Here is a 16,028-nt window from a genome sequence, read left to right as displayed (position 1 = left end):
TTGTCAGTAGGGTATTGGTAGGATGTCAGTAGCAGGGGTGGATCTAAGAAAGGACTATAGGGGGAGCACACCCCCACCCCAGATGAGCTGATATCTACTGCATTATAGTGGTGTTTGAGTTTGTAAGCGAAGGGTGCACCTCCACCTAAAATGAAAATCCTGGATGGTGCACCCCTCTAGAAAAAATCCTGGATCTACACCCTGAGTAGCAACGCAGTAGGATGCATAACATTTTATCCCCAAGCCAGATTCCCACTGCCACACAAAAACACGCATTTATCTGTCGGGGGTCAGCAACGAGCCAGTACGGTCAAGTCTGCGGTCTTAATCGTTTTTGGGCTTCCTGTGTACAGGAGCCCACATTCTAGTTTCAGCAGTATTCTCCAATCCAAAATGGCGGATGTCAGTGAAGGTAATTTTTTTTGTCGTCTCCAAACGCGCTCCTGAAGATTTGAATTTAAAAATAACTCTTCATTTTCTCAATGTAGCTGCTCTGCCCCCTGCAAGCCAAGAGGTTAAGGATTCAGAGGTTGTTTTCGTGGAGCCCGCTCGAAAGATACTTAAACCAGCTGACATAGGAAAGTGGGAAAAATCGCAAGTAAAAGAAGTCGACCCATGAACCTAACTCTAGTGACACTGATAATGATTTTTAAACTATTCTAAGTTTTAAGTAATGAATATGAATTAAGTGATGAATGCGAGGTTTTGAATTTTTAGAACTTTGCCTTCATCAAAAGCCTTAGTACCGTAGTGGCCCAAAATATTGTTCATCATCTATAGGATGGGAGGGATGGGTGGGTAATTGGTAAACCTCTTTACCTTGCGCATAATGTTTCCCATTTTTCCCATTTAGTCTACCTTTATTCATATCATGTATCCATATTCATGTGTCTTCTTATGTGCAGCTGATAAATAAAGAAATGATACTCTAGAGAATGACCCAAGGTCTGAAATGGGAAAACATTACACCCAAACTAAAGAGATGTATTTTTTCAAGTCCTGAATTTCCAAGACTTATAAACACCCCCTCCAAATTAATGGTAAAATAATAGTTCAAAATTCAAACCCCTCCCCCCCTCCCTACAAACAACTCCCAATGGCCACCCTTTTCTCAGGCTTAGCCTTGCTTAAGAGCAAATCATTAGTTTGAAATTCCACAGACTTTTAAAGGTATCTATGAATAGCTGACTTATAAACAAGGTTAAGCCTGTGCAAATGCATCTTAAAAACAGCAATATGCATTGAATGTGAAACTGGTGTATTGATAATTTATCTGCATTATATTTTTGTTGTTATTGCCATTGTTGTGGTCATAATGCCTTGCCATATTTCTCTTGATAGTACTATCATGATTTACTTGGATTTATCACACTACTTGGTGATGCAATAAAAGGCAAAAAAAATACATCTCCACGGCAAATTTCTGAGGTAAGACAATAAAGAAATATATATATATAAATAACAGAAAAAACTTGCCACTAACCTCTTGCATGTCCAAGTCAGGGAAAAAGAATGACTTGACTTAAATTTGGAGAAAAAATAGGGACTTTTTACACTTAATTCATTTGCCAAAATAACTAAATCTTTACGGTTTTATTCAAAAATTTCACAACACAACTTCCAATATCTTTGGTTCATTTAGGTATGTCAAAAAGTTATTGATATTCTTGATTGTATGGACAAGTGGATAGATAAGATACCGCCAATAGAACAGCCACAACGATTCGGTAACAAGGCATACAGAGACTGGTTTGATCACATGCTTCAGGTATGACAATCTTCAATACAAAAACATTTGCAACATGACTGCTATCAAACTACTATTTACATAACATGCGTTACAATTAATCTTAGAATGTCCAATCAATGGCAGAAGGATTATTACCGGAAAAGTTTAAGGAAGCATCAATTGAACTTGCATCTTATCTTAAAGGTATTTCTTTCATTTGAAATAAATATACAAAATAATATGAGTAGTATGTACTTGTTCTTATAATGTTTTGCAATTGATGTTTTAATATTTTTCTTCAGAGGGCTTTGGAAATAAAACAAGAATAGACTATGGCACAGGTATAGGACTCTACAACTATTGATTATGCAAGTTTGCTTAAGATCTAGTGTCAGTGCTAGCTGTGGTTTAGGGATTGAGAAGAAACATTCCCCTCCCAACTGCATGTCCTGCCCCCTTTTTGTCCTCTCTCTGCCTCCTCTCTTCCCTCGTCGTTGTCCCCTTGCTTCCCCTTGCTTTCGCCTTTTCTGCCCTGTTCCTCTATGCATCCCGCTGCCTTTCTCCTCATCCCTTCTTCCCCTTGTCTCTCTTAAAGTGTAACTTGTTCCTCTCAGTTATTAATTGATTTTGTCCCTTTTCCTTTCTCTCCTTTCACTCTGCTTCCTTGTTCCTCTCTGTCATCCATCTGTCTTAATTTCCCTTTGTCCTCTTTTCTCCCCTTCCCTGCCCTCTACCCCCATGTCTCTTTAAAGGTCAAAAGCCATTAAACATTGACCCTTATATAGCAGGCACATGCTACATCATTGCCTCCATCTTGGTTAACAATAGCATAGCATTCCTCATTAGCTTCTCTTGTTGGATCAACCAACATGGCAGTTGTTTCATTGTTATTCATATCTCAAGAGATTTTGACTCACCTGGTTGCACACACTCTATAAGTGTGGCTAGTGCCGTACTTAAGTAAATTTAATGAGTGAATGATAAGCATGTAGTTTTTATTTCATAGGTCATGAAGCATCATTTGTTACATTTCTTTGCTGTTTGTATAAACTAAGAATCTTCCAGGAATCGGACCAAGAGACCATCGTATTTGAAATATTTAACAGGTAACACAAAAATGAAGCCAAAAATTAACTTCAGCATCTTAAGAACTCAAAAAATATAATATTATCAGCTATTCTCCTCTCAGACATCTTACTTTTTTTTCTTACTTTTTTCACGCGAATGAAATTAGGGGGCGTTGCGGAGTTTGATATTGGAGAATTTCACTATATTTGGGTGTGTCCTAAAAAAATATTTTCCTTTCTTATGGGCTGCCTGAAAAAAAGTACATTTTTGGGGAATTTATCATCCACCGCCCCACCTCCCCACCTCCCCCTCCCATAATTAATGACCAGGTCCCTTAGCTTGTCCTTTCTGGGTTTCCAATACCATTGATGGAAATTAGTAAGAATAAGGAAAGTTGGGATAAGAGAAAAAACAAGCATCTGCCCTTCTTAACTGCAATTTTCATAAACGCCGAACTCAACTGTGTCTGCGAGCTGCACACTGAAACTTGGTTTTTTGCTGCCATCAATCAAACCTAATCAGTTGGTACCTTACATATTTTTGACTGGCATGTATGACGTTATCCTGTTTGTTTAAATCCCTAGATATCTTCATTTAATGCACAGACTACAGAGTGTTTATAGGATGGAGCCAGCTGGTAGCCATGGTGTGTGGGGTCTAGATGACTTTCAGTTTCTACCATTCATCTGGGGAGCAGCTCAACTTATTGGTACTGTACCACTGTTTTCATTTATACACTCAATTGAAGACTCGTTGTCAGGTTCAGAAACATAGAACATAAAAGCTGCTCACGTACCCTTGATTCCCTTAATATTTTTCCATCGATTATTTACAAATTTGTTTTGCACTTGAATTATGCAGATCATCAACACATATTTCCAAAATCTTTCTTGAAAGAGGATATCATAGAGTCTTTTCACGAGGACTACATGTTCTTGGATTGTATCAGGTTTATCAATACTGTAAGTACCTACACTGCATCTCGTATGAACTCCCTCCCTCCCTATCAATAGGTATCATTTCCCATCTCAAGTGGAATTTTGAATTGAATATTACATTTTTAATAGAAATTTATATATGGATGATTGGGTGTAGGCTGCCCTTCGCTGAAGGCTCGCTATGAGATCCATTTCGTAGTGTCTGATTGATTTGAAAGGAGGGAAGAAGGAATATAGCACACTTGTGAAGTCAAAACCCAAGCTCCAATGTTGAATCAATTAAAATAAATAGCCAAGACGAATATTATTTATTAAGATAATGAAAAATATGGAAGCATGGAACTGGAATGGGAACTTGGACTGAACACTGGTGATCCAGAATTTGGAATAAAATCAGTTAATCGACTTAATTTCTTTGCTAAAATACATTTTAATAGCTAGTTGACATATATCCATAACATTTTTGGCAAAAAAAGCAGTGTTTATTGTGTTATGATCCGGAGATCCACCTTACCGAAGTCCAATCCATGGGCCATTCCAGGACACGATTCCGGATTTTCCAACTTGAAAATTCCTTAAAATGACAAATTTAGTTAAAATAAAGATAAATCAGCTATTTAACTACAGTTTGTTGACGTGAATGTTACGATTTGACTGCATTAAAGGGTAGTATTCCTAAGTCATTGAATTGCCTTATTGCACCTTACATTAACACAAAACAGCCCCTCTTGCCTCCTCCTAGAGGTTTTATTCCATCTTAGTTAGCATGGAAAAGGTTGAATATCAATGTTCGGCAGTTAACATTAGATTTAATTGCAAGTGTGGTGATATTACAATCATATGTAGGAAATAGATTTTATAGAATTAACTTTAAATTTTATTCATTAAAAAGTGTTTAGTAGCTTTATTCACGAAATGCAGCATAGGATGGGATCAGTAGACATTGTTTTATGGTCTTGTGTGGCACTTTAACAAATAATGAAGGAACCAGGGAGGGTCACGGAGCATAGTTTGCAGTGGGGGAGGCTAATCTGGGGGGGGGGGGGGGGGGGCAAGGAACTGCCCTCATCTTCCTCAATATTTATGAGGTTCTCAGAAATGAGATTTCAATATTTATTCCATTATAAAGTCATATCAAAGCTTTAGACAACCTATAACAGAAAATCATTTTTGGCTTAAAACTCAAGGCACAGCCCCCCCCTTCCCCCCCCCCCCCCCCCTCCCATAATGAGATTCATTCAGTTGATTGAGAAAGCAGGCAGTTCACTTGATGCTGATAGCTTTTCATTTAATTTGCTTTGCCCTAATCATTCTCCTTAGGAAACATCCACTTTTTACAGGCATGGGGGAGTTGTAAAAATATTCAGGTTGGGAAGGGCTCGTACCTTTTTTAACTTACAATTCACAAAATCCAACCAGCCCTCTCATTCCCATAAAAAATGAAAGGTCCCTTAACCTTAAAAATCCCAAGACATTTACAAACAACACATGGAGAAACAGCAACACCTTTTCTTCATCAGTATTTTCCGTTAACCATTATTTTTTTCTCTTCATTTCAGATGAAAACAGGGCCATTTGCCGAGCATTCCAATACCCTGTGGGGAATAAGTGGTGTTCCCAATTGGGATAAGGTTTATTCTGGCCTCATAAAGATGTACAAGAAAGAGGTAATGATAACATTACAACACAATCCACAAAAGTATTACCACATTTAATGTTTTCGCATACTTCTATGCACAGGCTTTTGGCTACCAAAGGAGCTTTTACACATTGTGTAGTTCCAGAAATCATCCATACCCACCCCACAGAGGAATTTGGAATTTCCGAAGAGTAGGGGGGTCAGAGAAAGAACAAAAATTACAGAGTTTGTATGGAAAAAAATTGGGATTTCTGGGGGTAGGGGAATGTCTTTAAAAAATTCCTCCGTGAGGGGGGTATGGATAATTTTTGGAACTACACATTTTATTTGTCAAAACCAGCCAACTCCCATGAAATGTGTTGGTTTAATACACTTCAAAATCCAATGATAGAAGTATGACAAAACATTAAGTGTGGTTGTTGCGCTGTATTTAAATATCTTTTTGAGATGTTTTTTTTTAAAAGATCACTGAAGAGAATGACCGCACCAAGCACTTAAACAATCCTTGTACAATTTCTTTTAAATTTATCAGAATAAAACTATGATTTATCCATTCCATATCTTTTTTTTAGGTGTTGTCAAAGTTCCCTATCATTCAACACTTCTTGTTTGGTACATTGATGTCTGTTGAGCCTACAGATCACTTCAAAAAACCAAAATGATAATGAGCTGACGTGCAAAGAGTGGATAGAAATGTGTAACAGCACTATGTTCACGTACCATTAGATTTTGCAACTCTACAAAGAAAAGTGAAAAAAATGACAATTATTTCAGCTGTCAATCATGATTACTGAAACCTGTGTGACCATGCTAAAAGTTAACGTTGTTCGGTTATCTTTTGCTGGAAGGGATTGACAAAGAAAGACGTAGGTACGATCATTCTATACCAAGAGGCAAATGGTCAAAATGATGAGTGTAAGACTTTGTGAGATTGTCAAACCTAACCAATTAATTTTTTTAAAAAAAGCTCCACTGCTAATAATATATAATATGCCCTATTTATTTCACAAAATGGGACTTAGTAGTGTCATTATACATGAGATTGCAGGCAAATTGGGCAGCTAAACTAAGGTAGTTTTTCATTTTCGTCTGATATGAATTTACAGACTTTCAAGCCAAAGGATGTCCATTGCCAAACAAAATAAAACCAGTACTTAGGATATCATTTGAAGGACAATAAAATATTGATTAAATACAGATATCAAAATACTGCTTCAATAATATTAAAATGTAATTATGCTTCAGTAATTCTGCCTTGTTTATATCGCATTTCATAATAGAGTTCCATTGTTCTATCTTTAGGTGTGTCTTGAATAAATTAGATGCTTTGTTAGGCAGGCAGAAACATCTGGTCTTGTTCTAAAGTTTACTTACAACTGCTGCTTCCTGCTACCAATTGAACCCTTCCATAGGGATATCTGTTATGGAAAGCTAAGACAAGCATGGGAACCATTGAGGTTGTTTCCTATTTCTAATTTTGGTAGCAATGCATGTTATAACATATCAGAGCTGAATCCAGCCATGTGTAAATCATTGTTGTGAAAGCATAATAATTTTTCATTATTAGATTTTTATTTCTTGTCAGGAATTTAGAAGTTGTATAAATTATCAATCTTCTGAGGACCAGACTCTTTAGTTTAAATCGAGAGGGTAATATTTATAACACAGAGCAGCTGAAACTTCCGAATTAACTTAATTTAACAATGGCACCAATTCCTAAGAGGGAACCATCAAGTAGTATCTAACAAAACTGGATTCCAAAAAAAGTATTGTTTAAGATACTAATTTCCTCATAGGTTTAGTGTGGTCTAGCTATTTAGATAACCTGTAGGTATATGTCTAGGCCGATCGTGGCAGATTTTGCGTTCCGCTCTACGCCCCACTATTATGTTCGATGACGTCAACTTTCTTCTCGACTTACCTTACCTACCGTGCCCTTTGTCACGGAACCTTCATACATTTCCGTCTAAAAACCCACATACTTCCCGTTTCGCCCAACAAAAACATCTCAGCAACCAAAAGCATTTTTCATATCTTTATTATTGGTGTATAAACGGTATATGGAGTAGAAATGGCTATCTCTGAAAGCTACTCGTTCGGTATAGCTTTATTATTTACAAATATGGTACAACTGTATCACTAAAATCAGTCCTGAATATTATCGATGTTCATGTAAATCTTGGATTATGAGTATTATATTTATGCATATTCTAAATTTCTATTATTATTTCGCAATTTCTATGTACGAACATCTGTATGGAATATTTTTAGGGATATAAAACAATGTCTTTATAAATATATATAATTGCATGTTCGAACTTGTTTCTTAACATGATTTACTATTTTTAGTAACGATTGTGTGGGCTGATGGAAGTAGAAAAGTTTGAAAACCAAAGGGTTGGTTTTCTAAGAAAAAGTCTTGGAATAATTTTGAATAAAAGCTTTACAAAACTGTCAAAAGATAATAGAATATAAAACATCACTTTGATCAACTCACATTCGTAGAATCCGTTACATGACAACACCATCTAATATCCAGACTGAGCGAAAGCATTTTGTGCTCAAGGCAAGCTATTTGAATTTGTTTTTAGTCGAGATCACGACGTTGAAGTTCAAAAAGCAGCGACAGTCTGCTGCCATGATGGCTGACTGTAAGCACCATTCACAGGCGGTGTTATACAAGAAAATATAAACGAATCGTTAGACGATTTCGAAGAAAACCCTGAAAGACCACTTAGACTATTGCTAAATACATTAACAAGTCCTGATACGTCCATAGGTTCGATATTTTCAGCGTCTAAAGTATTTCTTTCAGTTGTATTTTGTTCTGTTCGGCACCTTTTTCGGGTGACCGCGTGGTTTTCACAAGTGTCATTTGCATAATGGGACCTTGGCCGTTTAACAGCTTTCGATTCCTTGTTTCCTGACGAACAGTTCGTTAAAGCACTAGAATGTAATACCTTGGGGTTCACTTCTTTAGATATGTTCATATTTGTGACTTGATTATCAGCTGTTCGTTCACAAAGTACTTTGGAGTCCATGTTATTCGTAGAATTTCTCAACTCGTGAGCATTTCCTGACCCACCCGTGTCGTCACGCAACAAAACCGGCCGTTCCAAACACACTGATTCTTGTTCAAGTCCATCACAATCCACATCTCCATCTTTAGGAGTTCTATAATGTCCATATGACGTTTCTGATGAAGTTAACGCATTATTTAGCACATTAGAAACCAGTAAACTTCGCCTCAACATGGGACCTCCACGACGGCGACGACAGTCTGTGATTTTTGTCAAAGAAACTTGAATAATTCGTTCCATTTCTCGCTCCATATTCAACACAAATGTCTAACTCTAGTTCTTCTTTAAAATTAGGGCCGAGTCTTTGGGTTTTCCGCTAGTTTAACGTATTTTTTCGCCGTTCAAAGTAGCATAAATTCACCGGCCCTGATGAATGTCTTTCGATGAATGAGAATATACGTTGACGCCAAGTCATATGAAATTTACTTTGTGCTCAATCCAGCCAATCACATAACATTTACGTCATTTCTAACCAATCAGCGCGCAGATGCGTTTCTACTGGAAAATTCCCGCGTAGAGTAGAAACACGACTCTCAACCAATCAGGGACCACCGGAAACAAGACATGACGTCATTTTCTCCGAATCGGGAGTGTTTTGACGCGTCGTTGCTAGGTAACGTTCACATTGGCGGGAGATGACGAGTTTTTCATGATATTGAATACCGAATGTGTGCATGTGCGTCATCAAGGAAGTATTGTAGCAACATAAGTAAACGTTTTGTGAGTCACTATCGAAAGTAAAAGTGATACAGAAATTTCCCTAATGCACAACCTGGAAATAATCTTTGTACAAACGAAGTATTTGATAATTCTCTGCTTATTTTTCTATATCTTGGACTTCAGCGGGCAAGATGAAGCACGTTTTTTAAAACATAAAATCCCCTTCAGCTCCGTTCGAATTTAGAACGCGTTCTTATGACTCACAACCCAAAAATGAACGCTGCTTTTCTTTGCGGATATGTATACTCTTAAAATAGTATTTCCATTGTTCTATTAGAGGTAGTCAGGTGAAATAATTCATTTGATTCCGACAAGTCTACTTTGACCTTTGTAGTTTCCTGTCCAACTATGGGTCCGAAGTGAAACATGACATAGGCGGAAGCGGCAAACTGGCGGCTCGTTTACGCACAAAAAACTGTTTTGCTGTTTCAAAGGAATTCACGAATTCAAAGGTTATTCCCTGCCGATTTAAATGAACGGCAAAAAAGTCACTTTATTGAAATGAAAAAAGTTTAAAATTGAATTAGTATTGAGAAGGTTATTCAATAAAGTGACGTAGCTCTGATATAACCCTGAACTTGTAGCTCGTAACCTCGCAGACAGACTACCGCACGGAACTATAGACCTTGAAAACTAAACGCCTTCAAACTCTTTAAAAAATACGATACTATACGTTTAAATTTAATTATTTTAATTTCAATTATTTGTTGTATAATTGCTTAAAATTATATTATCAAATGATTGTGGGAGGGGGATTCATATCATAAAAGTATCATGTTTTTGTGCAAGAAGTGTGTTTTAACAAAATAATTGTTAGGAAAGTTTCAGTCCATTTAGCGAGAATTTCAAATTAAATCAGTGTAGTTATCTTCCCTGGTTATGATATAAGCAAAACATCCCCTCATCTGTCAGAATCGTGTGTGGTAGGCGTATAGAGAACACGTTTCTAGGAAATAAAGCACCCACGCATTGGTGTTTCCCTGCTTGAAGGCGAGATTCCTAAATTCAAAAACAAACCAAAACATTATGCGATTACACACGAAAAAAAAGCTATTCTTGTTTTTATTCTTAGTTTAGTACATGCCATACAATAAATAGTGTTTTTAAAAAGTCCGTGGTTTTGTTGCTATCATGATAATTTTTAAAACCGGGTTTACTTCTAATTTCAGAGTTAAAAATGTGTGACGATTCCGCGAAGTGTTGTTTTGAAATTGCAATTCAAGTTAATCTAAAAATTTCGCTGAAAATTATTGATCCATGTAAAGGAATATGGACTCCAAAATTCCTAGAATTGTACTATAAAATCTCGAATCTGGAATATGTGGACTTCGGAGTCCATTGTCCAGATTAAATTCCTTTACATGGATGAAAAATATATACTTTACATTATTTATTACAATATTATCTAGTTTACCAATAAATAAATAATTATTTTAGAGATCATATATTTTCATATGCCCAGAAAGAGGAAGGCTTTCCCTCTGCGTCTCTCATTCTTTTTGCAAAAGCTGAAAAGCTGGAGACACAGTTTCCTATGAAGTGGTCTGCTTTTGTCAGGATTGCCATGTCAACTAATGGGTCAGATATTTCATCTTGGTCTTTGCGATAATGAACAGAAGCCTGCATAGAGAAAAAGAGTGTTGTGATGATGAATATTTCAATTGATAAAGCTTTTTTGCATGCAAACCCTTTTTTAAACCCTGGATCTATCACTGCAATATTATCCTTATAAACAAAACCTCAAAAATACAAGATACTTCTTTGTTTGAGTTTCATTCATACCTTCAACTTTTCAAGAGCTTTCGTAAGTTTTTTCACTAGTGGATTGTCATCTGTAGCTACGAATACACTCTTTGCTTTAATTGCTTTAACTACTTTTTTAACTTTCTTCAATATCTCTTTCTCACTTGGGAAGCACATTTCATAGGTTAGCTTTTTACCAGAGCCAGGTTCGATGCATTGGGTCGATGCGAACAAGGAATTAGTGTCCTTCACATGCTCACAAGCACCTTTCTGATGGGGAAAATAGAATGAAGAAAATAAGTAATAATCCTACTATAAAGTCTTAGTATATTTTATAACCTCAAGCATCAGTAGTGGAAAAGGGAAAGTGGTATGAAACTGAAACGAATTGCTGTACAGTGTAAAATATTTTCTTTGTGTCATATGATTTCTTCTGTAGCTTCACATCATTGTAAAGCACTGGTATGCTGCAGTGATCAGAAGCTGCTGTGGTCATCCAGGATTGTTACAGGATTTAAGGGTGTTATAGTGGTAGTGAACTCACCCACCACCTCTGGGGTCTAGGGTTTGATTCCTGGACTTAACACAACATGTGAGTAGAGTTTGTCAGCTCTCTCCCTTGACTCAAGGGATTTTCTCTGGTTTATTTCTCCAGTTCCAAAAAATGTCCTTTCTCTGCGAAACCTAAAAGACACTTATTTCAAATTCAATCTGTGAGTTAGTCATGCCCTGACTTTGAATAACACAGAGGTTGTATTATAAAATTTGATTTTTTTGTACTGTAGGCTAAATGGTAGAGGTGGGTTAGGGGATAGCCACCCAATCAACCCACTGAATCACCCTCATAGAGTGCAAATAGTACTTACAAAATCTATGCCATTTCTTAAGTGAATCCCTACAAAGGGTCCCTCTGGAAGTACATTTTTAATGAATTTATCTGCTCTCTTGTTCATGGCAGCAGACCATTTGACAAACTTTTGAAGCCATCGGTTTTGCTTTTCACATGGAAAAGAACCAGGCGCTCCCATCAATGCTATAACAGGGTACTCAGCAACTGGAAACCTGGAATTCCATTCATCATTCATTGGATTCCATAGCAACCCAGTATGTTCTCTGTAATCGTTAAAGTTGATTTTGAAATGATTCCAAAATGGTCCAAATGGGTTTCCTTCTTTCATTGAACAGCTTTTGCCATTTTGGAATGAGTAGCAGAAACCTTTAACAAAGAACAATGCAATTGAAATGAGGAATATTATTATATATGACAGGGTTTCGTACTACTAGGAAGTTAAAAAATTCCAGAAGTTTTCCAGACTATGAATATATAAATTGCAGTCACCCTAACTTTGAATTTTATGTCAGAAATAGTAAAACAGTAAACAGAGAAATGTCAAGGAGTTTTCCAGGAGTTAGTGTCATAAAAAAATTTCAAGGAGTTTTCCATAGCCCTGGAAATTTTTTTTTTTAATTCCAGAAATTTCATAGGAATTCAAGGAGCATGTGTGAACCTAGCCTGCGTGCAGCTGGACTTTTCTAACAGTTAGTTAGTTCGGCTGCAGGCAGGCTAATGTGAACCCTGAAATCATTTAATTTATTATATAACTTGGATATTAATCTCATTCTGATTGGTGTAGAACTGTGCTTTGTGAATGAAGTATGGTTTCTGATGCCATCTGCACATAAAGCCAATGTTTCAAAAAAGAATCTTGAAAGCAAATCTACAAAAACTTACCTATTCTTTTACCAGGTGGCCATACTTTTGGTGCAATTTCTTTCATAAATTTCTCCATGGTAACAACTCTGTGATACTCTTTTAAAGGCTCTACTTGAAACCAGTTGTCAAAGGGTACTCTCATCTATGGTTTAAAAGAAACACAATTTATATTAATAAGAATGATTGCATGAGTAATACAGTAGCAGCGGTTTTCCATGTCAAACATGTGAACAGACTCTCAAGGGGAAGGAAAGGGACTCTACACTTTTTTCCCTCCTGTAATACACAACTGGCAGTGTAACAACCTCTATAATGATCTCTCTCCTATGATTATAATTTATTAGACTATTTATCAATTATTAAAACTTAAAATCCAATCTCATTGCAACAAGAGTAGTGTAAAGTTTTACTTACTGAATCACCAGGTTTTGAGCGAGGATATACGACCCAGGGAGGTAAGATTAGGGTGCGATTCAACCCTTTTGCAAATGCTAATGCACCTAAGAACTGGTCAGCTTGGTTACCAAATCTACCTGCAATAAGCAACGATAATGAAGGTCAATGTTGGTGGTATTTAGCTAAGATTTTCATAAGTTTCCTTTCTTCAAACAACCTTCAAACAAATTCTTTAAATGCCCCCAAACAATCTCTTGCAGATCTAATCTGAATTCAGCTGGCAAGATTTTGTGAAGGGAGAAAAACTGGAGAAAAAAATGGAAAGATCCAGCAAACTAAGCTCATATTGAATACCAATTCCAGGAATTGAACCGGAGATGTGACCCCTAGCAGTCAGAAGCAAATGCACTAGCTACTTTAGGACAGACCATTAGATTTTTGAGGGAGAGGGGGGTTGGGCAAAAACCAAAAAAAATTTGAGCACAGCTTTAAAGAGTGAAAAAAATTGTAATAAGAAAAAGTAGATAAATTGTAAATAAGAAAAGTGCCAGAAAAAAAATCCAAATTATGTTCAAAACAAATTCCTGCACAGCCATAAGGCTTTTAAAAAAATTTCTGCACAAAATAAATTGCCCACCCTTCCCCCCTTTCAAAAATCTAATGGTCTGTCTCTTGATTCCAAAAGGATATAAGCTACATTTTACTTAGCCATTGATTTTTATAAGAAATGATTGTAATCTGATAATAAGAACATGAAAAAATATAGGCAACCCAATGAATGGTCCGGTGTGTGAGAGCAGAACAGTTAACCAAGTGTTGTCACCCTTTCTTAGTCCCTGTTAATACGTCTACTACACTAACCCGGACGATCACATTTCACAACAAACTTCAACGCCTGGGTTCAAACTATTTACACTTTTTTAATAAATAATAATTCAAGGATGGTAGCTTACAGAAACTCTACCCATATTCAGGTTTCCAAAAGTTAATCTACCCTAACTAAAATAGGGGTAATTAATCACAGATGTGTCAAGTAAACAAATAGCCATTCTTGCGAGGCTATCAAATTACCAAGGTTACTATTGTTGGAGGGTAATCTCAAACCATTAATAGACTGGCACATGCCAGAGAAGCTCAAGCCACAGCTTTGTTTGGATTGCAAAAATATAAAATATTCATAATTTAGTCTTCAGAGATGTTCAAGTTACTGTAATAAGTCTTATTTCAGAAAGATATAAAAGTGTTCCATTAAAAGGAAAACTTGAAGCTATTGGGAAAATAATAAAAACTAAAAAAATTACTCGTTTTAATAATAGCTTGCCCAAAATTTCCGCTTTTCAAAGAGGTTTTCAGTGACTTTCAAAAACTTCATAAATTATTCACCAATATTGATATGTGACCTAAACTATTGTTCAGACTACACGTTTATAAGAGTATTTATATTTATTTTTATATTTATATCTTAAAATCAAAATACATCATAGCTATGAGACTACTTACCCATACAAGGACAATAAGCTATATAACCTTCTTTTGTTCCAGTAGAATTTGTAGCAGCTTTGATTTTCAGCTGTTGTTGTTGTCCTTCTCCAACACTGAAGGCCTCATTCTTGTCTTCATCTGAAAATATTTCTTTTACTTCATCAGCTGAGCTCAAGATTGCAACAAATGCGATGATCTGTAAAAGCAGACAGTACACAAGGTATCTAGCTATTGCAAACTGGCTTAGATACATAATAAAGAGCATAGAAAGATTTCTTTTTGTGGAAAAGCTGACGATAAAAAATAAATGAATGAGTGGAGTTTTCTTTACTTTATAAATAAATAGTGAGCGCGCGATACCCTAAGCCAGCGGTAAATACCACAGGAATCCCATGACCTGTTAGTGGTATGCAACGCCTAGAAGTCATGCGCAACAGTTAAACAAAGAAATGATACTCTAGGGAATAGCTCGTGGTCTGATATGGGAAAACTTTACGCGAAGCTTAACGCCAAATGTAAAGGATTCTCAGTATTTCTACATAAGGTGAGTAGCTCTGATTTTATTTATAACAAAAGGTTGTGTGCTTTATTAATTTCGCTTTCCTAGATGTTTTTGATCATTTAATTCAGTTCGTAATATCATCATAACGCCCTCCGTTATTCAATGAGTTGATCTGAGGAGGCAGAATAAAAATGTTTGAAATTTTACCGTGAAATTTACTAGATAATCAATATTTAGAAAATCTATTGCTTTATCATTAAACATAGTAGACAATATGATAGATATTTAGATTTATTTGAGCAGTTAGTCTACATTTATAACCATGGGAATCCTGTGTTGAAAGTTAGCAGCGCGGGCGCGAGTTGGCGGGCGCGGCAGGGAGCGCGGGCGTATTTTTACATGCGGGATCCCTGCGTATCATCGATATGGCACAGGCAGCCCAACCTCTCGCACCCTCCACCTGCCCACAACAGGGAACCCATCAAATCTATAAGAGAATAAGAGATAGAGGCCTGCGTAGAAATTTGATTGTGCGCATGGTTCTTAGAAAGTTTAATTCTGTGTGCGAAAACTCAGGAAACATTTTCTGATATCGATCTCTGTTCCATCATGAAAAATACATGCAAGCTGTTTATACAAAAATGAGGCTTATCCAAAAAAGATCAGATCAGCACCTGATCGCCTCAGACCTGCGACATTCAGTCTTCCGCATTTTTAAAAACTAGTAAACAGGAAGCTACACATTAAGAACCTACAATTCATCATTAATGTCTTCATTAGTAGGCTAAACTCTTAGTGTTTGCAATGGGATCTCTTGGCTCAATTAGTAGTAAGAGACGCCCATTTATCTTGTATTGAAGGTGGTAATGCCACAAGTGAGCGTGAGAGTCTATATTGTTAGGTCTCTCCCTTGCCACGAAGATTGGCTCCGGGTTCTCTGGTTTTTCTCCCTCCGTAAATATTATGATGTGAGTTGAGTGCTCTGTGTGGTTAGAATGTTAAATGTAGCTCAGTGTA

At 36.5% G+C, this 16,028-nt stretch overlaps 3 protein-coding genes across 3 annotated transcripts; 1 reads left to right on the top strand and 2 right to left on the bottom strand.

Annotated features, from left to right (window-relative positions):
- The first annotated feature begins 384 nt into the window (after nt 1–384).
- LOC116291954 (serine/threonine-protein phosphatase 2A activator) lies at nt 385–6,622 on the top strand. Its single transcript, XM_089024921.1, has 11 exons — nt 385–412; nt 489–598; nt 1,342–1,428; nt 1,643–1,768; nt 1,855–1,933; nt 2,032–2,070; nt 2,736–2,835; nt 3,382–3,506; nt 3,659–3,759; nt 5,295–5,402; nt 5,947–6,622. Exons 1-11 carry the CDS (start codon nt 394–396, stop codon nt 6,034–6,036), a joined length of 984 nt encoding a protein of 327 aa, XP_088881047.1. The 5' UTR covers nt 385–393; the 3' UTR covers nt 6,037–6,622.
- A 774-nt stretch (nt 6,623–7,396) lies between these two features.
- LOC116291964 (uncharacterized) lies at nt 7,397–8,860 on the bottom strand. The gene has a single exon (XM_031699199.2). It carries the CDS (start codon nt 8,704–8,706, stop codon nt 7,987–7,989), a length of 720 nt encoding a protein of 239 aa, XP_031555059.2. The 5' UTR covers nt 8,707–8,860; the 3' UTR covers nt 7,397–7,986.
- Nucleotides 8,861–9,848: 988 nt separating this feature from the next.
- Nucleotides 9,849–14,821, bottom strand: LOC116291946 (GDP-fucose protein O-fucosyltransferase 1). The gene is made up of 6 exons (XM_031699177.2): nt 14,528–14,821; nt 13,046–13,164; nt 12,650–12,773; nt 11,784–12,133; nt 10,957–11,187; nt 9,849–10,794 (listed from the first exon to the last, which is right to left on the bottom strand). Exons 1-6 carry the CDS (start codon nt 14,772–14,774, stop codon nt 10,615–10,617), a joined length of 1,251 nt encoding a protein of 416 aa, XP_031555037.1. The 5' UTR covers nt 14,775–14,821; the 3' UTR covers nt 9,849–10,614.
- Nucleotides 14,822–16,028: the final 1,207 nt, after the last annotated feature.

Source organism: Actinia tenebrosa, unplaced genomic scaffold (assembly GCF_029948245.1).
Source record: "Actinia tenebrosa isolate PJP-AT-01 unplaced genomic scaffold, QUT_ActTen_1.0 PGA_scaffold9__36_contigs__length_13948895, whole genome shotgun sequence".
NCBI lineage: Eukaryota > Metazoa > Cnidaria > Anthozoa > Actiniaria > Actiniidae > Actinia > Actinia tenebrosa.
Note: the sequence above shows the minus strand (reverse complement) of the source record. Positions and strands in the feature narration are given on the sequence as shown.

Bases quoted from the DNA above. Each gene is read 5' to 3' on its own strand.
- LOC116291954 (XM_089024921.1), top strand. The intron at 1,934-2,031 runs GTATTTCTTTCA...ATTTTTCTTCAG, and splicing joins ACTTGCATCTTATCTTAAAG to AGGGCTTTGGAAATAAAACA. The intron at 2,071-2,735 runs GTATAGGACTCT...TTTATTTCATAG, and splicing joins AAGAATAGACTATGGCACAG to GTCATGAAGCATCATTTGTT.
- LOC116291946 (XM_031699177.2), bottom strand. From the start codon at position 14,774: ATGCTCTTTATTATGTATCTAAGCCAGTTTGCAATAGCTAGATACCTT. The intron at 12,774-13,045 runs GTAAGTAAAACT...TTTAAACCATAG, and splicing joins GCTCAAAACCTGGTGATTCA to ATGAGAGTACCCTTTGACAA. The intron at 10,795-10,956 runs GTATGAATGAAA...TTCTCTATGCAG, and splicing joins AAGCTCTTGAAAAGTTGAAG to GCTTCTGTTCATTATCGCAA.
- LOC116291964 (XM_031699199.2), bottom strand. From the start codon at position 8,706: ATGGAGCGAGAAATGGAACGAATTATTCAAGTTTCTTTGACAAAAATC.